Source organism: Argopecten irradians, chromosome 9, assembly GCF_041381155.1.
Source record: "Argopecten irradians isolate NY chromosome 9, Ai_NY, whole genome shotgun sequence".
NCBI lineage: Eukaryota > Metazoa > Mollusca > Bivalvia > Pectinida > Pectinidae > Argopecten > Argopecten irradians.
The window spans coordinates 18,934,388-18,961,000 of NC_091142.1; the positions used below are offsets into that span (position 1 = coordinate 18,934,388).

The following is a 26,613-nucleotide window of genomic DNA, read 5'->3' on the forward strand; positions in this document are numbered from 1 at the left end:
AGGTTACATATAACATGTAATTCATATGTTATTTATAGAACACATGGATTTAAAATCTTGGCCACCGTATTTGACAATTTTCATTTTTCATCCATAATATCTAAATTAAAATTGCACAAATAATAAGTAATTTGGTATATTTGCATAGACAGTAAAATAGGCTAATACCAAAATACTGTACATTGTATCCGCTATTTAACTGTTCGTAATACTGTACGTAAATCTAATGTGTATCTATATATGACTTTAATCATATATATACATTATTTACTTAATGATTGTTTTACTTTGATGCTTTGTGTCTAATTTTAGTGTTTGAATACATCACATCACATCATAGTGTCGTGTAATTCGACATCGAATGCAACCAGTATTAATACCAGACTGATGTAGTCGATAAACTATTTGCGGACTTGCCTCAGCCTAAAATAAGCGAGTGCCCTAGTACTCGCATACGAGGGAATCTCGCCATATAGAAATTTGACCTATCCGTTTTCGTCGACACTTTTATCTATTTTCCGGATAGAAGAGTTCCAAAATTACACGAGTTATCTCCCGTAATACAATATGTCTGCGCCCATGGAAAACACACCGACAGTTGTTAAAGCTGCAGTGAATAGGAAAGTTATCAAAGGTATGTGATATTTAACACACCAAATGTAGTATTTAAGACATTCACGCTGTTATCTTATTGTTGAGTTTAGATAATATAGTTACTACAACTATAAGAAATTAGTTTATACCGAAATACAAATGTAACAGACACTCACTCAGACTTGTAGTATGTATGTAACATGTACATTGTAACAATATACACGTACCGTTGTGTCAGCAGCTGATCATGGCTTCGAGAAAGAATACTATACCATCTGACTGATGTCATAGTCATTGACTTCTAGGCTTAATAAGTTAATTATGTTTGTATTCATTACATTGTAGCCTAATACAATGTAGTTGATACATTTTACATGCCACGTTTACATTACATGTTGTACATGTACATTAAAGTCAAAAGTAAATGTAACAATTACTGTACATTGTACATTGTAAATTATTTACATCTAAATCTGACTATGAACTGAGAAATAACATGTTACCAGGAATTAAAAACAAAACTACTGTAAATAGAATAGATCTACATGTGTATATCATTTGATTAACAAAATAAAAAAATAAAAGTAATATATATATATTATTTAGAATTATTAATAAATCAATTCTTAATATATTTTTATATGTTTATGCTATGTATTATACTATATATAGAATGTCAAACTCCTGTGATAGTACCAGTGGTACAAGTGCTGCAGATGTAATTAAAAGATGACATGCATACCAATAATTGAAACAATATGGAGTTAAATGGAAATGGATGATGATTATTAAAAACCTTTATTAAAAAGTTGTAATAATCTTATCTAAACTTTTCAGATGATGGAGTAAGATAATCATATTTTACATAACTTGAATGTTTTGTGATTACTTTACCTATGGTATTATTATTTTCAGGAAGTGCTCCAAGACGTGCTGCTCACCAAATTCCTGATGAAATCCTCAATGATGTTAAACTACAGGAAGCAGTCAAGCAGGTATAATATAAAACAACTGACGTAGCTAGCTAGGCTATTTCTACTGTCTGTTTACTCTGAAATTAAAATTCCTTACCATTTTCAGAGTGAGACAATATTGCAATATGTACCTCAGTTTTGAGATACCAAAAATAAGGTTGTTAAAGTTAAAACCACATTCTGGTGATTTTTTTTGACACCTCAATCACCAGAAGGGCTGACTATTAATACATGTATTAACTCATGTAATATTATTTTGATATCTTGAAAATCCTGTATTATTGAATACCTTTACATGTAAGTGGTACAAGGCAACAAACAAATTTGGATCTCTATAGTACATGAAAACAAATAAGGTAGAACATAAAAGTTTAATGTAAAACATTATTTGCATTTCCTTTTGATTTCTGTTGAAGCTGCCAGATAACTACAATTTTGAGATCTATAAGACTATCTGGAGGATAAGGACTACACAGGCCAGGAGAGGTGAATATTTTGTTTATAGTAATTAACACATAGTTAGCCTGTCATTAAAAGGAAGCATGTTGGTTTAAATATGCCTCAGAAACTTTATCATCGTTGGTTAAATACTAGACTTGCTATGCAATCTCTAGATTAGTAAAATTACCACTAAAATTGGTTTGACTAAACAAACTAGGGGGAGATAATCTAGTTTTAGAATTCAGCTGAGAAATTAGCTGCTTTCCACAACTAACAAAGTTTGGTGATCAGTCTTAACACTTGACCAACTCAACTCTGTCATGGTAAAGTAATTTGGGGGAGGGGGTGATCTTTCTACACCAATTATATCCAGGAGTACATTCAAACTCAGGGGGAGATAATCAAGTATTAGAATTCAGCTAAGAAATTCTAATATTTATTTGTACAACTCTGGGTCTAATGGTCATTGAGTCTAATGGGTAGTAATTTCTAAATATATTCTATATTTGCACATTACCAAGTTTTCTACCCTTGTGGGAAGGTATTGATTACTGTGAACCAACTTTCTTTAGCATGCAATCTATTTTCACGAAAAATATCATGACCAAGATAAATCAGCAAAAGTTTTAACTCTGTAAATTGATATCTTCCACAATTCTTTAACAATTAGATTCACATGTATTTCCATGCAATTTTAAATCTGTTAATTTAATCTCAGCGAAAATGTTTTGAAACAGAAATCGTGAAATTTATTAGCTGCGAAATAAAGTTACAATGTAATTAAAAGCATGCCATTGAAAATGAATTTTTACGAGATTAGCATAATATGTAAAAGAAATTAACACAAATTTTGGTAAATAGATAATGACATCAATACATACAACATACATGCAATGGCAGATAACTTTCATATGTAATATGACATTGTATGTGCACACAAAATAAATAATATTATGCATATTAAGTAAATTTTAATGCATGCATGTTTATATTACAGTGGCACTGCAGTTTCCTGAGGGATTATTATTGTTTGCCTGTACAATAGCAGACATTATTGAGGAGTGGGTACTCTATTACATGTTGTTTGAAATATAAATTTTATTGGATATTTATTTTATAAAAGAGAGAAATTATTATTTTTTTTTATATGAGAACTTGATTTCATGGGGCAAACTGTTAATAGATACATTGGCATTTAAGGCATTTTCATGTACATGTGTTATTCAAATAAATGTTATTGAAAGTATATGATGAATAAAATACTTTTTGTGGGTTTAATGCTTTAAAAAGCTACATACACATCATGTAAATGAACGCAAATGTATTTTATGCAAATATTTAAGGAAAGAAACTGTATTATATTACTGGTTCATGAAAACAATCAATTAGGTGATGATGGTTTCTTCAATTTTTGGAAGAGTGAAATCAAACTACTTTTAAATCCTTGGCAAGTACATATGCATACATGTAGCTAAATAATGTACCTGTGTATGTAAATTCTTTATCAAGAAGATTCAGTGAAAGATGTATATTCATACAATATTTATATCACAGATTTACCGAGGCTGACACCCTGATCATGGGTGATGTAACATACGGAGCTTGCTGTGTTGACGATTTCACAGCCAGAGCTTTGGGAGCTGACCTTATGGTACACTACGGACACAGCTGTCTTGGTATGTACTGATTATATAGAATTTTGAATTAGTAATTTATTGTGCAATAGTGAACCTGTTTATTAGAAAAATAACATATATTTGAAAGTATTAAGAGTGTTTGGTTAAGTCCTACTCCACACAATGTACATCCATTTCCTCACTGCATTTTAAGTTGTATGGTCTGTGACTTGGTGTATTTTTGGCATAGAAAAAGTTTTTAGAGTTTTCTACATATTTTTCTCTGCCTCTCTAAGTTTAAAACTTTTGATAATTATACCGATTTTATTAAAGTTCATATTCACAAAGTTTTTGAACAATTAAATTTAAATATTGATTTTTAATGTGCACACATTTAAAATAGCTTAGAAGTCTCTGAACTGTTCCGATCTGCGCCGATCTGTACCGGTTTGTCAATGTTGGCCACGTGATACAACTCGGAATGCTCCAATCTACATGGGTATCGCCGATGTCGGTCACGTGATCCAATCTGTTTTCTGATATTACTCGAAAATTTGAAACATGACGTTGACTGTGGTGATTCTTTCAAAACGTGTGTTATTTCATGCGACATTTACCATTCTGTTAGTAGTAAATTGAATTTTTTTATGGATCTGAACCATCATATATAAGCATCCATATTCGCACATTGTATGTTTTATGACAGTTTGTGGTGGTTGAAATTACAAGAAATACAACTTTCAGATATATGTTTCTATATATAGTACCAATCGACAAAACTGAAGGGATACAGATGCTGTACGTGTTTGTCGACATTAAGATTGACACGGCCCACTTCTTGGACACGATCCGTCACAACTTCTCACCTGGTTCTCACCTGGCCCTCGTCAGCACCATTCAGTTTGTGGCAGCTATTCAGGTAATACCACAATCTTTCACCTAAGCTATTCTGTCTTTGTATATTACAGAATTATCTGCCCATGCGGGTAGGTATTGATTGTTACATCATGTGTTTCAGAGGTTAATGTCATACTTTTCAGAGCATAAACAGTGTGAGGTGCACTTACAAAATAATGACGTCACAATCAATACTTACCCGACTCACAACTTCTCACCTGGTCCTTGTCAGTTCCATTCAGTTTGCCTCATATATGCAGATACATATAACTTCCCACTCTAACTCTTAAAATTAAAAGTAAGCTTCTGGACCAATGTCAAAGAAACTTTACATCACTGTTGAGTACCATTACAATTGTGTAGATTTGGTTGCCATGGTAACCAAGTCACTATACACAGGTTTTGTAAAATGGCCAATATTTAATTTGATTAGTGTTTGGATTGATTTTGTTCTAACTGTCGAGTCAAGTGATGTAATATATGGATACCTGATATTTCACACATCACATGGATTGATAATGGTTACCATGGAAACAATTGTGTCAATGAAGGCCTGCATTTTGCATTGTTGTAATATCAGATTAATTTTTGAGAGTTAACATCAAGTGTATTGTTTTTCAGTCAGTAGGTAATGAATTGAAGACTGACTACCAGATCACTATACCACAGTCTAAACCCCTGTCCCCCGGGGAAATTCTGGGATGTACCTCCCCCAAACTACCACCAAGTGTCACTGCTCTCATGTAAGTATAGTGCCAGATTACAGTTTAAACCTTTGTCCCCCAGGGTGAATTCTTGGGTTTACATTCCCTCCCCCCCAGAACGTTTTTAAAAAAAAAACCACCTCAAAAACTTACAATGTACCACCAGTTGTCATTTCTTACCTGTAAGTATAGTGCCAGAGTTAATAATGTACTGTGTATTATCCCCAACCTGTTCATTTGTCAAGGATATTCAACACAGTAGTCTCCAGGACATCTTTAGATTTTCCATACATGTATACAGTTAGTGATGCTGACAGAAGGTTGATGGTTTTACTCTGGTCCTTAGATTTCTCCTTCACCTTAAATATTTCAAAAATTTTACAAGTAATTAGGGAATTAAGATTGAAACTTATGAAAGTGATCTTATCACCCTATTGATGTCATTTCGTTTTTCAGTTACCTAGGAGATGGTAGATTCCATCTGGAGAGTATCATGATCAGTAACCCAGAGGTCCCTGCATACAGGTAAATAATCCAGACCCTATGCCTGAAAATGTCTGACTCAAAATTGTTGATTTGATTTCTTAATGTAAACCTATTATATATATATATACTATTCCTGTGAAATGGTATTCTTGACATTAATGAATATTTTTTATATAGGGATTGGATTTCGTTTTTATGTTAACCATGCTTGTATGGAGCAATTCCTCTAAGAATATATTCTATGGGGCGCATTAGCGCCCCATATTGAATATATTCTTAGAGGAATTGCTCCATACAAGCATGGTTAACATAAAAACGAAATCCAATCCCTATATTTACACTCACACGACTTTTATATTTATATTTTATGCAATAAAATCGTCATTTGAAAGTGACGTAATTATTCAATAAAAGTCGGTCAAAAGTGGGAGGAGCTTACTCAATTGAACAGCGAATGATGACGCTTCACGTTAGGTAGAATTATTCATCCGCGAAGACAAAAAAGTTCAATATTTTAGTTTAAAATAAACATGACAAACAAAGCAAATTTCAGAGATAATTTTATTTAATCAGATCAGAACTTTAAATATATATTCAATTTTGCTAAAAGTTAATAGATAGCGTAATAACATAAAGAACTTGTACACGGCCACGCCCCGGTCGGGATATTTTCCCCGTTACTTTATACAATTGTTTAATTTAAAAATTGTAATATATATTTCATGATTACTCATGAATGCTCATGAATTATTGATGATCGTCTCATAGGGTTGTAATTTGAGCCAAAGTTGAAATGGACAGAAGACCCAATCACAGGGCCTGGGTTGTAATTTGAGCCAAAGTTGAAATGAACAGAAGACCCAATAGTAATTTATGGTAAAAAGATAGCTTGGCAGCCCAATGGATCGAGGCAAAGTTATTGTTCTGTGATCAGAACGTTTGAACTGATAGACATATATTTCTCTAGGTATGATCCATACAGTAAGATATTCTCCAGAGAATACTACGAAACAGAGAAGATGCATGATGTTAGGAAACAGGCCATATCTCGGGCGGCACACGCTGGAAAGTTTGGTGTAATACTCGGCACGCTTGGTCGTCAAGGATCACCAAAAATTTTACAGGTAAGTGATTCCACTGCTTTAGTAATTTTTTCTGATTCAACAAAATCATACGTTGAAAATATTTCGTATTATGGAAAGGTTTTAATATATCTAACACTGGCAAATATGTTAAACGTTTTATTTTACAGCTTATATTATATCAAAATTAATGAAGAAATAAAGTTCACCAATCTTAATTTTAAATTCTTATGAAATTAATGAAGGTAGCAAGCCAAAACATTTATCTATGATTGGTTAAAAATACTAAGATATATGTTGTTATTTTTATCAAACTTGCGTACAACATGCATGTACATGCATTGTTGGAAAACAGGCAATAACTTACCGGTACTCCCATAACAAGCTGGACACAATGTAATTTTTCTGTCATATCATGTTTTAAAAACCTCTATCTTTGTTGGGGTAGGAATAATTCAGCTTTATCAATTAAATTTGTTTTTTGTTTGCAGTCTATCCTTCAGAAACTAAAAGAGAAAGGTAAAGAAAACATTTTAGTGCTATTGTCAGAAGTATTTCCACAGAAGTTACAGCTTTTCCAGGGAGTTGATGCGTAAGTTTCTATCTGGTCATACCTTTCTTAACAATTATGTTACATCTCTTATTAATTGTTGTAATTGCAAAAAAAAAATGTTTAGGAAAAATAATTTCTTACTTTTTCGCATCAACTTAATTTTGTATTTTCATGCCCAACAACATTTTTACGGCGATTTGATCTTGTAAAATGCACCATTGTACTTGTGTAGTTTTTCGTCATTTTTTCCCCTGCAAATTTGATTGGTCTTCGAAATACATGAACATTAGTATACATGTATTACTGAATCACATTTCAATACATATATAATTTCAGCAAATTAGGTCAGCAGTTTGGACATACAACCTAGCAACCTGTATATATTTCAATCAAAATTTGTGTTTTGATTTTACTGACAATACTTGTAATTCACTGTACAGTATTCCTCATGTCAAGGGGAAGTAACTTATTGAAAATGCCACACTGAACTAAACTCTTCTATGTTTGTTGTAGATGGGTACAAGTAGCCTGTCCAAGATTGTCTATAGACTGGGGTCTAGCCTTTAACAAGCCATTACTGACACCGTATGAGGTAAGGTTCTGTACATATTACCCTAGATTGTCAATAGACTGGGGTCTAGCCTTTAAAAAACCATTACTGACACCCTATGAGGTAAGGTTCTGTATATATTACCCTAGATTATCTATAGACTGGGGTCTAGCCTTTAACAAGCCATTACTGACACCGCATGAGGGAAGGTTCTGTATGTATTACCCTTGTTTGTCTATAGACTGGGGTCTAGCCTTTAACCAGAGGGCCTGTATAGCTCATCTGGTTTGTAATACCAAGTTCTGAATACAGGTTCATTGCTTCTTTTCTTAAGGAATTAAAATTTTTACATCTATTTCTCCTATCAGGCCCCGCCCCTCCTGCCCCCAGGGGGGACAGAGCCAAAATTTATACATATTCTGTTTCCCTTCCCCCAAGGATGTTTCTGACCAAATCTGGTTACAATCCATTCAGAACTCTATGTGATTTAAAGGATTTACCCCTTATTCCCCTATTGGGCACCACCCCTCCTACCCCCTGGGGGTCAGAGCCAAAATTTAAACATACTCTTTTACCCTTCCTCCAAGGAAGTATAAGGCCAAATTTGGTTAGAATTCATGCAGATCTCTATGACTACTAGCAATTTTAAAAAAAGATTCACCTCTATTTCTCTATCTGGCCCTGCCCCTATTGCCCCTGGGGGGTCAGAGCCAAAATTTATACAAACTCTGTTCCCTTTCCCCCTAGGATGTTTTTGGCCAAATCTGGTTACAATCCATACAGAACTCTATGACTGGTAGTGATTTAAAGGATTTACCTCTATTGCCCCTATTGGGCCCCGCCCCTATTGCCTCCCACCCTGGGGGTCAGAGCCAAAATTTATACAAACTCAAAATTATTTTGAATATGGTCAGTTTTTGATATGTTTATATTTTTCATACAGTTATCCGTGGCTATGGATTCTATTAAATGGCAGACGACATATCCAATGGACTTCTATGCAAATGACAGTCTAGGGTCATGGACGGTCAATAATGAGGCACATCGTCCTGTCAGACAGAAACCTAGATCCACAAAACAAGCCGTTACCAAGGTTACAAAACAGGCAGGTTCTGAAGTTCATGATCAGACATCTAGTGGTTCTCTTAAAAAAGAAGTGCAGGCAACTCCTGCTTCTTGTGCATGTGCAGGACAAAGCATTAGTGTGACTGAAAACATGTCGTGTAGTGATGTTCAAGGTGCAGACTTGGGTAACAAAGAATGTAGTGATGCAGGTACATAACCAAGAGTATGCGATGAAAATAATTATTACAATATACTCTACTGTGATAAATAACTTGATGCAATATTTCTTTTGTCTTGTTTTATGTCTGTTTGTAGAATGTAACTACTTTCTGTAAATCAACTTATTTTCTCAGTGACTCAATTTCGCGTTTCATACCTTTCTACATGTATATATGCATTGACAGGGGAACGTCATTAACTTTGATAATTAGTAGAAATTATTAATTACTGCATGAAATGTTCCTCTGAGCCGTGATTAATTTGTGTTATTAGAAAACAGGTATTCTTATCACCAAAAAGAAAAAAGTAAGCAAATCAGAAAAGCAACACTATTAAAGTATTTCATCATTTTTATTTTATGTAAAACATTAGTACATAATGTATAAAAGTATGTTTTCACTTTATTGTACAAATGGGACTTGTTACTACCATGCAGACGTTTAAAATCTATAAACTGCCAGTAAAAATCCTTGCTTTGACAAACTAGCAACCTAGTCTTTGTTGAATTAGAGACAAGGCATCAAGTAATTGTTACTTAATAGTGTACATTAAATATATTAAGCAAGTAATGATATCAAAATTTTCGACTAGAAATGAATACGGTAGCTATATATATTTCATAGAAATATATACGATGGCAACAAGTTTAAAACTTAAATTACAGATTACATTTTTTAAAAGGTTCAGATGAGGAAAACTTCATTAAACCATGAATATCTACTCTAAAATATCAGTGATCATAATCTTGCAACGACGGCCTATTATATTGTCTTGTTGAAAAAGTACAATGTAGTATTTATCGCCACACTTTGTTTTCAAAATCCAAGTTTAATTTAATACATCGATCAAATAATATTCCTTCTGTAATGACAAAATGATACCCAAAGACAATTTAATTATATCTTCAGGCCATAGATTTTGTTGAGCTCATATGAGCGAGACAAAAAATAAAAACCCCAAAAAAACACAACACATTTTTAAGAACTGAGCAATAAATGAAGTGTGCAATAGGGAAAGCCATGGTTTATTCCAACCGTATTAAAATAGGTAAAATCTATAAAAACAAACCTCCTCTCTTTTGATCAATTGCAATCTTATGAAATATTTTTTTGGAGAATAACATAAATAATCTGCACCAATTTGAATGGCTAAATAGTTTTAGTTCCACAGAGAAATAATTACCATGTCTTGTAATTTGCAAGCAAACATGAAAATTTGATTAGATGATTTGCAACTAACATAGACGTACTATACATCACATATATTAAAAATCTATATTTCAACAAATTTCAAATGAAACAAATGTATTGAAAATCGTTAAGAACTAAACAAATTTTGCTTCACATTGCTTAATGTTTGACATTATGCCATTGTCCATACCATAACAAAACGTTATTTTGTCTATATATCACTCTGTAGCTGGTGCGATAATGTAATAGAAATACATCCCGTATAGCCCGGTATTTCTTGATATACGAATTCTGTGTTTTTGACTTAAATAGAAAATTCCCGATTTCCTTAACATTTAAAAGGATTTCCCTTCTACTTATTAGGGCCCCGCATCGAGATGCGGGTGCCCTATAGTAATCAGGTTGTCCGTCCGTCTGTCTGTCCGTCCGTCCGTCTGTCTGTCCGTCCGTCCGTCTGTCCGTTTTTTTCCTTTTGCACATTAATGATGGAAGGGAGTGGAGTATTTTCCCCATATTTTACATGATGATTCCCCATCCATCCTAGATCTGCTTGGTAATTTTTCAGGCTGAAATTAAATTAAAAAATCGGCCATCTTGGATTTTAACATTTAAAAAAATCACAATGTTGTTGCTCTAAACTGATAAACATTTTGTTATAACATTATGATGCAAAGTTCAGAATTAAACAAGGAGTTGACTGTCCAAAGGTAAGGTCATGGGCCAAGGTTACTAAGTCAAAGGTCAAGGTCAAATTTATTTGAGTTAATTGTATGCTCTTAATGTAATGTTAGCTTGGAATCAGGATTCAAGTTAAATACTTGGAAGACTTTTTCCAAAGAATTATAATAATGTACCATCGTCGGTTTCCCAATTAATGTTGACATTAATTATTTATTAGCAACATATAGCTAACACGGAAGAATTCATTGTCAAAATACTACTTTTCCACTTAAGCACGTCAGACACATAGCGGGGCCCTTTCTGACGTGTCAGTGTTCTAGTTATTTCACGGATTCAACTTTCACGGTAAAAATGTTTCATGTTATCGAAGATTGTTAAAATATCATTCCAAAACACTACCGGCTATACTGTATCATTGTGATGATATTAAATAAGACCGCTGTATGCGAAGTGTGATATATTAAAAATAGGTTTGAAAGAAATGATTGTCATGTTACATTGAGAACTAGTAAAAACAAACATGAGATATATCATATACTTCATTCCACCCTCGATATTCCAGGTGTCAGCATCACTGTCGTTATATCCACCTCTGGACTACGTCAATAAATCAGAAGACACGGGTAGCTTGGCCCTTTGATGTGCCTCAAAGGAATCGAATAACGGTACATTATATTGATTTGAAGCTGGGCGTCGGTCTCTGTAATTTCCAAAAGAAGTATTTGCACAGGGCCTGTAATTGGTCAGTTGAATCCTCCTAAACTGCATTCAATTTCACTATGACATAGTCCAGGGGTGGATAATGCGACAGTGATATTAACCCCTAAAATATCAAATATGACTTTATCCCAAATTGATAAATAACATTTAGATATAAAATCAACATTAATACTGACAATTTAACTCATTGACGAAACAAAAAGAACACCATACAAAAACTTAACAAGGTTGCAATTAACAAACTTGAGGCTCCGTGTAGGACTGCATCATCTCTCACCGTATAGAGTTTAAAAGTGCCATCGTTAATCGACGGTCGTTCTGTGGATGGTGCAGGTGTGTGTTCTGTAGTGGTGGTGGTAGATCCTGACGATGGGTCTGTGGTGTTTTCCGATGGTTCTGGAGTGTTGAACTTTACTGCAGCGTTCTTCATCGCTGTAAGCAACGGATAGGTTCCATTGTTACAGTAGTTACCGTTAAAATCATCGTAATCGAAGGCCCAAAACATCACTCCACCCAGGCCAAGGTTACCGGCATAATTAACCTGCAAGGTAAAATGTGTCGTATTGTTTGTACAAACTGTGTGATTATGTTACAAGGCTTTACGTTTTAAATGGGGATGATTCAACTGTGTGATGTACCGTGAAGCCGGTTATTTTAGTGAAGTATCATATGATATGCTATCTTCGTGACTCAAAATTTTGGCGATGATTTTTTACCTAAAACGAGAAAATTTTATTTCAGCGAATCGACATTTTTGCGACCTAGCTAAAAATAAATTTATTGATAGCCATATCTTCACCACATTAATGGGTCGCGAGAGCCTCCAAATAAAAATAGTCACAAAAAAATATCTAGCCCTACGGAATTCTATTATTGATTTTCAATAGCTTCGTTTATTGAAGATGTACAAAAGTAGTCCCAAACTCAGTGTTATTTAGACACCTTTAAGGAATATTATGAACAGCATCTTTTCTTTTATTTCAATGAAATTCAAAACATGCATAATAATTATGAAAGGCAACTAAATTGTAGCATTTTTTGACCCATCTTTTCTCCAAGTGGCATGTATCCAAATGTGTGTTCATGGACCGTCTCGCATTTCATTTAAGCATTGATGTTACTATTTTTTAATTTTATCGGGGTATGAAAAAAAATTGTTTGCAAACTGTGTGAATCCGCGTAGCGGATTCTCACAAAAGTTTGCAAACAATTTTTCTTTTCATAACCCGATAAAATTAAAAAATAGTGACATCAATACTTATAATTAATTTTATACTCTATTTGATAAAATGAAGTATGTTTAAATGTAACATTACAGTGGTTTTTCAAGGGACTCTTTTTTTCCGAATCAATACGCAACGTCAATGTCTCTATTGTGACGTCACGATAACGTCGGGGTTTCGCGCCATTCTCGGATTTTTTTTCATAGTGGTATGCAACAAAAATATTGGCCAATCAGAAAGCCAGATTTGGTATGAAAACAAAGAAAAATTAATTATTTGAGATTATCGTTCTCTTAGTATCTTTGGACAAGACTTTTGGTTCTGAATCCTGACCAAAACGCTGGTTCTTTTTCTCAATTCCAGCCATACTATGCATAGGAATATGAGTGTAACGAGCAATTCCATCGACTCAAACATTACTTCATCAACCCATAAAGGAAACAGTGAAGTCGTCAATTGTAACGCCGCTTCTGAGCGGCTGAGATAAGGGTGTATTGATTTCATAGAAAAAGAGGCCCAAAAACAATTTGGATTTTGGAGAAACTATCTTCTGTAAATTTAACTCTGTATTTTCTCTATTTCGCGGTTTATTTAGAGTACACTCAGCTTTTTGTGTAATATCTCCACTAAGAAATATTCATTGACAAGTTAATCCGAAATATTCAACAAGCTAAATATTATTTGGGTAGGACCATAAATGCAATTGATCCTTCTTTCACAAGGTGACCCATCATGGGCATGCTTCTCTTAGCACACCCATCACTACCCTCTTGTGCACCACACCACCGAAAAATTACTTAATATTAACACATGATTCTTGTGTTATCACTTGAATAAAAACAACTATTTACGTTCTAATGAAATTCATCGACGCTTTACTCCTAACAAAAACGTAAGTACTAATTAAGGATGCGACAATACATTAAAATACAATAATGTATAATTTGCAGGTTATTCAATCTGCGATAGGTAATCTCTTCCGAATCACATTTTTCCCACTGAAATCATTACGCCATCGTATTTGCCAATGAAAGTTTCGTCACAAATGGCAACGTCATTTTTTCCCTTAATGGACTAATAAAATAAAATTTGTAAGCCAATGGAATCACGAGCAAAATATGAAGACATTTAAACACATGAATAACATCTTCAAAAGAGAAACATGGATTAAGTTTGTTCTTGAAAGGAAATTAATAAACATAAAACATTATTATGATAACCAAGTACAGACTGTCTCACCTTTACCACGACACTCCTGGGGTCATCATACCCGACCCATTGGTCCCCAAGGTAGGCGTAATTACTCTTCTGTTCATCGTCCCATACTGTTGTTGCGCTTTTGTCAATCATATCGAAGCATACCTGTAATCCAGACAAGTCTTATCAAGTTTGGTGTCAATTTGATCTTTTAAATGGCTTATATAAGTTTATGATATTTTTACCTGTTTATCTTTTAATGTAAGATTTCTTCTGAACATTCACAATCTATATTTTTTGAAGATTTAATTTAGATGCTAAATATGAAACTAAAATAGGAAATCTATAGTTTTAGATGTATGAATTAGCTGTTGAGAAAATAACTCTCGATCACATAGTAAATAAAAAAGAAACAATACGAAAGCTCAAACTTTGAGTCAACCAGTAGCATCTGCCGCGTACTTCAAGAATTGTTTAATTACTTTAACTTTTATCTGTACATTCATTTAATTGTTCTTAGAGTACTATATATATTGTAAACTACCTCGTAGTAAGCCAGATGACCTTTCAGCTGCCTCACTGACCCCTTATTTCCTCCCCCGATGACAAGAGGCGCTCCCACGTCGTGGTCGGCGGGGTCTTGTAAGGTAAAAGAAGTACCTGCTCCACGGATCCCCATTACCAGCTTTTCCTTTGGCGCTCCTTTTTCTATGTAGTAATTCATAGTCCAATTCTGCAAATAGATACTACCTACTACCAAAGTCAACCACAAAATCAGTCATCTTTGGAAAATAACTGCTCCTTTTCCAGAGAAAACGATGTATTTTGAGCTCACAAAGTAAAGACATCACAATCAATACCTATCCACAAGGGTAATTTGCAAAGAAGAAATACCCCTTTTTTTGTATGTTTGCAAACATGACTCGCACAGTTTTTTTTCCAGTCGAGAATATCAAGTCGGCAAGATATAAGTTGTTGATCTGATGCATAATCATTGCCAGATTGCAATATTTTAATTCATACAAAAACGAAATTGCGAAAAGTTTGACTCGACAATATAACAAGCATAATTACCGTGTATCTAGAGAAGATCCGTAATGAAATGCTATATCAAGGATGCTTATATGACGGTAAACGAAACACAATCAAAGCACACCAAATCTAATGACCACCTTGCTGAACTTTCAGAGCATACCTGTGAATTTTGCTGGTTAAACTGCGGGTTTGACGATCGTGAGTAGAGAGGTGATCCATAACTTGCTATTCTACTCCATGTTCCGGCATAGTCATACGCCATTACGTTAAAAAAGTCGACGTATCTGGAACAGAAGTATATGTTATGAACATTCTTATGGATGGAGTTGGTCTCTTTTGATGACATCAATTATATAATTATTCTCCCTATTATTTGTTATGTTTAGTCCGAATTATGTCGTTCTTTCGGCAATTAACATAGCTGATATTACCGACAAAACGTTTCTTGGCTTATTTTTGTATTTTGCGGTATTTTATTAAAAATTAGGACGAATTAAAGTCGTGTGATCCTTGGTACAGACAATTTTTTCTTCGCCATTTTAAAAAACAACCGCTTTAACTTACTTTGATATTTCTACCATATCATAGGACGTGTCTATGTTTTCTTTTCCAGGGGCTGTGGCTATAGTCAGTAATAAAGACGACTGTCCTTCCTTCAGGGTTTCAGCGTCAAAGGTTTCCCTCATAACCTGATGAAAATACGGTAAAAGTAAACATCATGAAAGTGTACAAAGATGCAAGTTATTCGATAGCCAAATGATTAAGATGTTCCGACATTTTTCTACAAGCCCCCACCTCTGGGTTGCGTGTTCGAATCCCATGCGGGACAGTTGCCCATTGCAAACAGTACGTCGGTGGTTTTCCTCCTTGTCATCCGGCTATCCACCACCTGCCACATCCTTAAATGGCAGCGGTTAATAGGACGTTAAACTAATAATACCAAACCAAACCTAAAACGAATGGTTGGTTAACTGATTTCCTATTGATGTCCTTTTGCGGTTTTTACTCAATGGCTTTCATCCAACGAAAGGAATATTTTGACAAGTAACACTTACGCGAAAAAGTGTTGAGTAAACTCGATTAATAGACATTATAAGATCGTAAACGTTTCTTGCGTCTTGAGTTATCAATCTAGTACTGTACTCCAATAAATAGTTTGTTCCTTTTTGTGCTTTACATACTATTGTAACAATCAATGTCATTCAAGGATGTACAAGGTTTAGGAGGTAGACGAACATCGGTAATCCAGGTGAAAACCACAAGCCTATGCCAATTTATAAGTCGCATCCCAGAGAGATACTATATGTTCTAATGTAGCATATTGTCATTGGGATTAATAAGTTTTATCAACTAGTAAGTTTTGTCTTTACATCGATTGTTTCAAGTAATAATTAGCATTCATCATCTTATTTTCAAGCACTGAGAATGGTAATGGAATCAGGAGATGTATAAATATAAGCCCTAATTAACAGCAACATGTATTTACTTTTATCTCTTTACTTTTCTCCATAGAATGCAATAATACAATAACACTGGAATCATTATCGTTTTCGTAAAAAAATAAGTAATATGATTATAATATTACATTATTGTTCGGGGTGATGACCCCAGGGCGCCCCAAACCTTGCGTTTAAAGATGCACATAAATCCTTTTTGCGATGTGACAAACATATATACAAGTACATCCCTTTCAAGCTGGTGGAATAAAATATTTATCAAGTAAAAATATTTTTAAAATATTTTAAAATTATTGAGTGTGGTGTTGCAAATATTTGCGGATTCCAAATCCTTGGTTTCTCATTCTAGTAAAATATTTTTACCATATGTATAGTTCTCTAAATTTATGAATATATAGCGTTTGTCTAACCTGTATTACCTTAAGTAATCTTGTAAAATCGTCCCTTGAAGCACTTTTTGGAAATTCCCAGTCAATATCGAGACCATCGAAATTTCTATCACGTAGATAAATTTTACAGTTTTCTGCGAAAATTCCCACTGTACGTTCGCCAACAATATTTGGGAAAATAGTAGATAAAGTCTCTCCGCCGACAGATAATAAGGTTTTCAGTTTAGGATTTTTTGTCTTCAAATCTGTAAAGTCAAAAAAATTTCCACTTTTGTCTGCTCCTGCTTGTAAGTTATCGTCAGCCTCCTCTGTTCTGAAAAGTGTTTTCCCAGGAGCATTTATTGTTGCAAATGCATAAATCACGTGTGTACACAGGTGTGGGTTGATATTGTACACATGGAAGTTTCCTTGGTGATTTGACCAATTTGTATGGTAACAGACTCTACGAAACTCGCCGCCTGAAAGTAAAAAACACTAGATTTATGTTCTGCATAAAATATAAAGTTTCCTTCATGAATAGTATACCAATACACATAATACGTCACGTAATAGATTTATGTAAATGATAGAGTTCATTAATGTTTATAATAGTATACCAATACACATAATACGTCACGTAATAGGTTAATGTAAATGATAGAGTCCATTAATGTTTATAATAGTATACCAATACACATAATACGTCACGTAATAGGTTAATGTAAATGATAGAGTTCATTAATGTTTATAATAGTATACCAATACACATAATACGTCACGTAATAGATTTATGTAAATGATAGAGTTCATTAATGTTTATAATAGTATACCAATACACATAATACGTCACGTAATAGGTTAATGTAAATGATAGAGTTTATTAATGTTAAGCATTTTTGCACAAACGTGCATCATTAAATTAATGTTTTAAATGTATAATATCCACACTAGTAAATACTAGTAACGGGCTAAGAATTCTCGTCAATGAGTTTATTAAGAAATTGTATTAAAACTGAGGACTTTTATATATTTATATTGGTAGTTATAGGTAGGTGAAGAAAGAAATTATATGCTTTAAAGCTGGACTCTAACACTTATATGCATATAGATAAGTGCCATTTATGGAAAGAACTAAAATGCATTCAAGCTGATTTCTAATATTTACATAAGAACTAAAATGCACTGAAGCTGGACTCAAATATGTATACTCGCAATAGTCATTAGTCTGGAAAACCAACAATCCGGCCGGAATTATCAGAGAACGGGTTTGATTATTGACTAAAATAAATCGAGGGTTCACTAGCTACAAATACAATGTAGATAAGTATATGTATGTATTGATAAGTCATTGTAGTTTTTGGAAAGCTGGTACTTATGCGAGTATATAAATCTATTGGTGTAGTTTATGGAAAAACTAATTGTTTTCAAGTTGGTCTCCTATACTTATATATAGTTACATTGGTATACGTAGTTTATGGAAAAAATAAAATGTATTCAAGTTAGTCTCCTATACTTGAATATAGATATCTTGGTAAGAACTAGTTTATGAGAAGAAATTGGAGTTGTTTATGGAAAGAACTAAATTGTATTCAAGCTGGGCTCTAATAAATAGATCGGTAAATTTTAGGAAAACTAATAATTTTATATAAATATATTGGTGTTGTTTATGGAAAGAACTTAATTGTGTTCAAGCTGGACTCTAATAAATAGGCTGGATGATAGTTTATATACGTATATATAAATACATTGGTGTAGTTTATGAGAAGAACTGAAATGATTCAAGCTAGTCACCTTTACTTATATACATAGGTAGGTCAGCGTAGTTTATTGGCTATACGATATACAGTGAGTAGATAAGAGGTTATCATACCTTTCACTCCCAGCACGGTCGAGATAAAAACAGCGAGCACAGCCCAGGCAGACATTCTCTGTGGAACATCAAACAACAAAATCACATTCTCTTAAGCATTGAAGTCACAGTTTTTTTTAACTTCATCGGGGTATGAAAGAAATTTTGTTTGCTAACTTTTGTGAGAATCCGCTACGCGATGAAGTTAAAAAATAGTGACCCGGATGCTTACAATTAATTTTTCAGACTACTTGATAGATTTAAAATACATCTACACGAAGGAATCCATTGGGTTTCCAGTGGATTATTTTTTCCAAATCAATATACAACGTCGACATCTCTATTGTGACGTCATGATAAACATCGGGTTTTCGCACCATTCTCGGATTTTTTTCATAGCAGTACGATAATAAATAAAGATATTAATTCCTGTGTGAACCAAATTATTTCCGCAGTGATTTGATTTCGAGTTTTCAAGCTGAATAATTTTTTCACCGCGCTTTATTTTAGCGATTTTGACACCTGTGGGTCTACTGTGCAGGTATATGAAATATTTTGAGGTAATTATTTGATGAGATCTCTTATCACCTATAAATTATGAAAAATTAAATCGCGTACGAAAACAATTTTAACATGTTTATATTGGTTAATGAGAGTAAAATTTGCTTTGATATAATTTTGCTCATCCACTTCAAATACATATATATGTACATTGTAATATTAATGAGTGTTTGAATTTTTAATGAGAATCATTAAAGTTTCCTATATCTTTATTTCATTTGAAATGTAATGATTGTTTAATTGATATATACACTGTACATGATAAATTATATAACTCAATTTGCATTTGGAAAGGATATATCAAGTATTTTTCCGATACCCGACCAACCTTTATCAACAGTATTATCAGCAAAACATGACGTTTTAAGCTGTTATCTGTTCAAGTGCTGATAAGGACGTGCTACCATAAAATCACGGCATGTTATCAAAATATATATACATTTGTATGTACTACACTGTATATCCAAATGGTCTGATATTGATCCAAACTGATAATAAAACAAAGAAGAAGAAAAAAAAAAATCGGTCATGTCAAGTTTATCTCTCTACAGCAATAGGTTATATGAGACACAGCTCATCAAGCAACTTCCTTTGTCAAGAATTTTTCCTGAAGTTGAGATGTACATTAATATAAACTTAAACTAGTTAATTAAATAAAAAAACCTCAAAAGTTATGCTAAAAGAGTCGAAATGTGGTAGTTAGTATGTGTCTCCTCCATCATGAAAAAGTAAATATCAAAAAGCCGTTTTTGGAAACAAAGTTTTTAATAACCTAAATAAATTCTCCCTTTTACTTATATAATGCTTTCATATTTGGAATTTAAGCTACGAAATTACACAATGTCAACAAATATAGATGGAGCCTGGCCTTGTTACATGTAGCTGATGGTTTTGGTATTTTTGTGTTCTTTTGAAAACTTGTAATCATTTGTTAGAAGACCCTATATAGCATATGATTAACATTTATTTATAGACTGTATAAAATAATAGTTAATCATTGGTTTACCGTCATAGTGTCTATATTATCTCGCTTTATTTGTAGTGCACGGGTTTATAGCGCACATCAGATACCAAGTTACCTATGGTAGCAATAGGAATTTTATGATCACATTCATCAATACAGTAAGTAATGTATTTCGGTATTATCATACTTTATATATATATATATAAACATGTCGTTTATACGATTAGGTCAAGGCTTTATCCGTTATTGATATCCTAACGGTACTGATGACAAAACCAACACTGTTTTTTCAGTCGGAAAAATCAACTGTTTCGTACTAGATATAAAATTTATAATAAATGAATGATCCTTTCGGCAGAGAGAAAAAAAATCCAAAATAATTATAATATTGCCCGTTATTGGTACACATAATAACGACGTAATGTAACTTATCTGATAAAATATCGTCATGAGGAAAAACGGTATAAAGCTAGTATATTAATAATCCGAAATAAAAGGCCGAAATAAATTCAAAGTAAAATCAAAATCATTTCTATGGAATATATATTCAGCCACTATAGGGCCTTCTTCAGTCCGAAATAACACTAACACCTAAATATCGATTAACAGAGTTAAACTGATATAAATACATGTACATTTAATTTTTCCATATAGTTTTGTTATTATTTTCGAACAGAATTCGAAGAAGATAAACTTTTTTTTACGAGAAAACAAGACGAATGTTTTGTTATGAGCAATTCATCAATCTCTGTCGCAATATCACTTTGAGAAAATGAAACAAACATACTTTCTATAAAGAAAAGGTATAAAGTATCATGCCATATATCAAAACACTACAAGATAGTTTAATTAAGTAAGAAAACAAAGCCGAGGGCTAAATTCAGTCTAATAACAATACAAGTCCGGACTCCCCGGGGAAACAATTTTTGATCATTTAGAGTCATATTATAGCTATATCATCAAATAAAAATCAATGCTGTTTTACTATTTATTCTTTCGTTTTGATTAATCAAGAAGAAATTCGTTTATACCTAGAGAGTAAAAGGAAGAATAGTAGATAAAAATGAATAATTACGTTTTAAGTGTCTTCTCAAAATCATATGATTTCTCCTTTTTATATTCAGTGGTATCATTATATTCAGGGGTATCATTATATTGCTCTGTATTAATTATATATATAAAACAATAATTACACATACAAGCTTGAAATGTTAACGATAAAAAACAAAAACAAAAAGTGTTGTGTGTCGATGTGCTATCATAGGTGATATACAATTGTTTAACGACTTGGTGATTTACCTGTTGAGTCATATCACAAGCATAGATTAAACAAAATTACAGGATTCTTCTTTATGTCAATTAACTACATTGTCTGTTTATGAAGCAACCCGGAAGATTGACTAACATTACTGGAGCGTCACATGATGTTTTATCAACATTACGTGCAGAGGAGACAATAAGTCTTCCAATATTTCATAACTGAATATATCCATCAATTTGTATTACTCATTAATTCTATTCTAAGATTCTCGTAATAAGACACGATGACTGTGGAGTAGCAAAGTATTACATCTTAAAATATTATTGTTATACTTTTGTATAATAATTGTCATATTATAAACTTAAGAAATATTGTACTTACCTGTTAATAACGTTGTCACTGCCTGTAGGTGTGTAACAATAAGTGTACAGTATACCTTTAATTAACCTCCGTATGTGTCTATAGGTGTCTATATGAACAATGCTGTCTGACTCAGTAGACGACCCACACAAACACACCTGTGCCTTGCTACTTCCGACGGTAGACCAGTGATACAGGTATGATATTTACGTGTTATCCCACAGGTAGAGGCCCTCTCGAAGGGGCGTCCATATACACTGGCTATTTTTTAGTTTGAATATATTGATTTAACATGACTGTGTTATAAACGAGAATGTTAAACAGTTTCAAAGTATTATTTACAGCGTTTGTCATCATGTCTACTCAGACTTACGGATTTATTGGACTTTCTTTAATTATGCAAACTATGTAATAGGCGAGGTCATGCATAATAAAAAGGGCTTTTTCATGGTTGATGAATTTATACGTAATATATATTTATATCATTCATTTATTAATTTATTTCACTGAAAAGAAGTATTAAGATATAACTTATATACTATAAACTATTTTTTTCATGATGAATTCATTTAAGTGTAATCTTCCAAATAGTCTTTTGTCATTATTATCAGTTTCTTCATTGTCTAAATAAGATTACAACTTTAGAAATAAATCGTAGGTGTGTTCTGTAATTCTTTTCCTATTAGAATCAACTATAAGACTTAATATTTCGCAATTAATTTTATTGCATTCATTAAAAAGGTTTCTGATAGGTATACGGAATTTTACAATTAATTTTATTGCATTCACTAAAAAGGTTAGGTATACATATTTTAACACTTATTATTTTATTAAACTTTTCATCGTATGATTGAATTTTCTTATTGATGGGGCCGCGGTGGCCGAGTGGTTAAGATGTACCGACTTATAACCACATGCCCTCCACCTCTGGGTCGCGAGATCGAATCCTATGTGGGGCAGTTGTCAGGTTCTGACCGCTGGTCGGTGGTTTTTCTCCGGGTTCTCCGGCTTTCCTCCACCAACAAACCTGATACGTCCTTAAATGACTCTGGCTGTTAATAGGACGTTGATTCATCAACATATGAAGCTAATTAAAACATTACTACGGAACAAAAAGGATTATGTTATGCAGTCGAATATATATATCTACACATTGTTTTAGGCTAGTTTACTGCGGTATCAAGTCAATGAGATAAAATAAAAGAGAAATATTTCTCCTCTCGGGGACCCCTTCTGGGCGTTTCTAACGTTTATTATACGGTGTTTGTTTTAGCATTCCAACAATACGAGAGGAAAGCAAACAACACCAGATTGCGATTAAAAGTGATTTTCTTAATTTCGTATCGACCATTTCCTTTTTCGGATATTACCGTATAAAAGGTTATTTTCGGAGGCATGCTATTTTTGTAGACCAATGCCCTGACCGCGAAAATTTGGTTCGCGAAAATATTGAGAAGTTATTTATTCATACATTGCCTGAAAGTCATATCGTAAACATTTTATTAAACGATAATTTTCTCTGTTTTATTCCTTGAAATTGCGAAAATTGATCTGTGTAAATAACCGTCTATAAGCTTGAAACAATTTGCAACATATGTTTCCATTTTTCTTAATATTTATTCAATTTATAGTTCAAAGCTGATTTCATAGTGTACTTTTACAATTAAGGATGTACACTTCTGAGGTTTCAGTCCCGTTGAAGCCTCCTTTCAACATAAATCAAAGAAGTTATGAGATTTTCATATACAATTTATCAATATCTACAGCAAATTGCTGGTTGCAAATTTTGTCAAAAATTACATTTCTATCCTAAGCATATTTTTATATGGAGATTTTAAAACTTGATCCATTTGGTGGCCACTTTGGAAATGTGCATTTTTCCGCTTTGAGTAGAGCCAAAAAAATTTACCATTTTTTTTACGTAAATTGGTTGTACTTAAATCATGCGTCAGTATTTTAATCGAGCTATTTTTTGCTGTAAATATTTACTAGATTCGTGATAATTAAAATACTAAGCATCAATATGTGAAATGAAACACTTTTGTCATTTTGTTTTTACATTTAATGATAATTTAAGCTATTTTATTTTTTACTCGAAAATATTGAATTATAACAAATTTATAGTAAAGTATGAACACGGACCCCCGCTTTACTGCCTTATTTAGAAAGACTAACCTTTTCCCTATTGGTATGCAAAATAATTTTAAAAGTTTAATATCATAAATTTTTCTACAAAATGTGAAATTTAGAAAACATCGGTGAAACTGATGCATTTTGTAGCTCAAAATTAAAGGGTTGGGGTAGCATATGTTGTTATTTTGGAATAAGTTAATAATCATAACTGCTATATTTTAAAAGAAGACCAATGGAAAATAAATTCTGTAAACATCCATACATAACAAACACCTCATTAGGAAATTATGGCTTTAAGCTCTGGCCTCACGTATATGGTCAAACCGGCAAAATTTCCATAAAATCCAATATTTTGTCAATAAAACATCTTGTCAATAGCTCAAAAACGAGCACACGGACATATGATTTTCTTCCATTTAACTCCATGGTGTTAACTCCTTTTTCCAAAAATCTACATGAGAAAAAAAGTTCAGGTCACCTTGAAAATCGCAAATCAAATTGCTGCTGTCAGAATCTTGTCTGTGAACGAAACATTGAAAAACTTTCAATTGTTTTAAGTACGTAGTCATCTGGCCCAAAGGGCAAAACAAAGCTAATCCTATATTATACTGGGGTGAAATATCGTTTTCAATTGATGTAGCAAGGTGTAGAACATGCATTTGATCTGATGTACAGGTGGTATAAAGGTCATCCGAACATGACCCCTTATGGGATGTTGTTGGATCTTCTTTTGAACCGAGTGGTTATAAGATCTGTATTCTAATCAGATTGGTTAAGAATATACTTTTAATTCTTTTCTTCAATATTTACTGCGTATACATATACGCTTTTATAGAAGTGTAATCACATTTCCTGTATAACGTGTATACATATATATGCAAAATATAAATGTGTGGATTGAAAATAATTACAATTAGATGATATATATGTATGTAACCTTGCCAAGTAAGAATTTGCTGTGTGTGGATGTAAGTGTATAGATGAATGAATTCACAAATTAAAACCTGAGAAATGTGAACGTGTTATGTGCGATTGTAAAGGCGTGGATGGATAAAAACAGCTGAGAAAGTGTCAATTACTAAGCATGCTTATCGATTATGAAAATCATTTGTATTATATAATAATACATTGTATTGATTAAAAGTGAATAAAATATAAGTAAAAAAGTATTTTGTGAAGTGCAGGAAATTATCAGTCTTTTAAATCCCAATAAGGAATTAAAGTATAATTAATAATAGATGGTTCACAGTTGAAATCTACAAGTACATACATATGAAAACAATAAACCCAAAACACTTTAAATAGCATACACTACCGTAGCAGGACTCTTCCTCATTCCTGTAGTAACTAGCTATAGACTGCCGGATGACTAACGCCTATCTCTGCTGTACATGTAGATTACTGAATGTGTCATTATATTTTTATAAGCAGTAGTGTACAATTAGTATGTTATACATGTATACATGTATCTATTTGTTTTATAAAGCGCTTTATTTACTTACGCATACACTGTGTTTCGCGGGCTTGTTGATGTCAAGTATAAAGGCTGTAGGTTTGCATTTTAATTACATTTTATATATGTATAATCATTTGCTTAATATTTCAATACGCGTTTGAACATTATCTCGAAGAATCGCTAAAATGAAGTGGTTTACACTACATAGCACAATAGGATTGGTGTGCGTTAAAATGCTTTTGATTTACTACTTACAGATGTAACAAACACACTCAAAATATTCATTCAATTTGACGCCACATAAAGTGCAAATATATTTGCATGATTCTGGTATGAAAATGTTGTATTGCCGGAAATGTTAACACGATATCAACAGATTTATTTTGATGCGGGGAAATCTTATACATTCTGTTTATAGCCCGCGAAATATTATTATTGTATTGCGGGTTTATTTCGCGGGTGGTAAATTTTACAACAGTAGTTCAAAGAATGATACGAGTTAGTAAATAGCGAAACGGTCACATCGCGAATAAAAACCTCTGTACAATATGTTGAAATTCAATTATGTCGTTTCAATGACAATCAATAAAAATTTAACCAGCAAAAGTAATCAGTTTTACGGTATGTTTACTCCAATATAATTTTTATGAATATTATGGATGCAACACAAAATAAAAATATATTTCTTCGTACGTTTTTTTATCTATTTATCGTTTTTGGTTATATAGTTTTTGCAATTCATAGATAAGTCAAATGTGTCATTATTATCGTCGTATAAGAGGTACTTTAAAGTATATGAAACTATTAATGATTTATGCATTGGTGTTTCTATTTTTAACTTCATAGGGTTATGAACGAAATTGCGTTTGCAAACTGTGTGAATCCGCGTAGTGGATTCGCACAAAAATTTGAAAACAAAATTTATTTCATAACCCAAGGAAGTTAAAAACTAGTAAAATCAATGCTTATAGTTAATG

At 32.9% G+C, this 26,613-nt stretch overlaps 2 protein-coding genes across 3 annotated transcripts; one reads left to right on the forward strand and one right to left on the reverse strand.

Moving 5' to 3' along the window:
• Positions 1–497: 497 nt before the first annotated feature.
• LOC138331707 (2-(3-amino-3-carboxypropyl)histidine synthase subunit 1-like) lies at positions 498–10,135 on the forward strand. 2 transcript variants are annotated; one of them, XM_069279454.1, is made up of 12 exons: positions 498–634; positions 1,510–1,589; positions 1,985–2,054; positions 3,007–3,070; positions 3,564–3,685; positions 4,390–4,544; positions 5,144–5,265; positions 5,683–5,751; positions 6,680–6,836; positions 7,286–7,386; positions 7,861–8,020; positions 8,841–10,135. In XM_069279454.1, exons 1-12 carry the CDS (start codon positions 568–570, stop codon positions 9,177–9,179), a joined length of 1,506 nt encoding a protein of 501 aa, XP_069135555.1. In that variant the 5' UTR covers positions 498–567; the 3' UTR covers positions 9,180–10,135. The 2 variants fall into 2 exon arrangements, with proteins under 2 accessions (XP_069135555.1, XP_069135556.1); XM_069279455.1 differs by having other exon boundaries at positions 7,861–7,939.
• Positions 9,514–22,509, reverse strand: LOC138331708 (chitinase-3-like protein 2). The gene is made up of 8 exons (XM_069279456.1): positions 22,069–22,509; positions 18,923–18,980; positions 17,104–17,531; positions 15,792–15,916; positions 15,388–15,511; positions 14,737–14,925; positions 14,235–14,357; positions 9,514–12,313 (listed from the first exon to the last, which is right to left on the reverse strand). The coding sequence occupies exons 2-8, from the start codon at positions 18,975–18,977 to the stop codon at positions 11,957–11,959; spliced, it is 1,401 nt and encodes a 466-aa protein (XP_069135557.1). The 5' UTR covers positions 18,978–18,980; positions 22,069–22,509; the 3' UTR covers positions 9,514–11,956.
• Between the last annotated feature and the right edge of the window lie 4,104 nt (positions 22,510–26,613).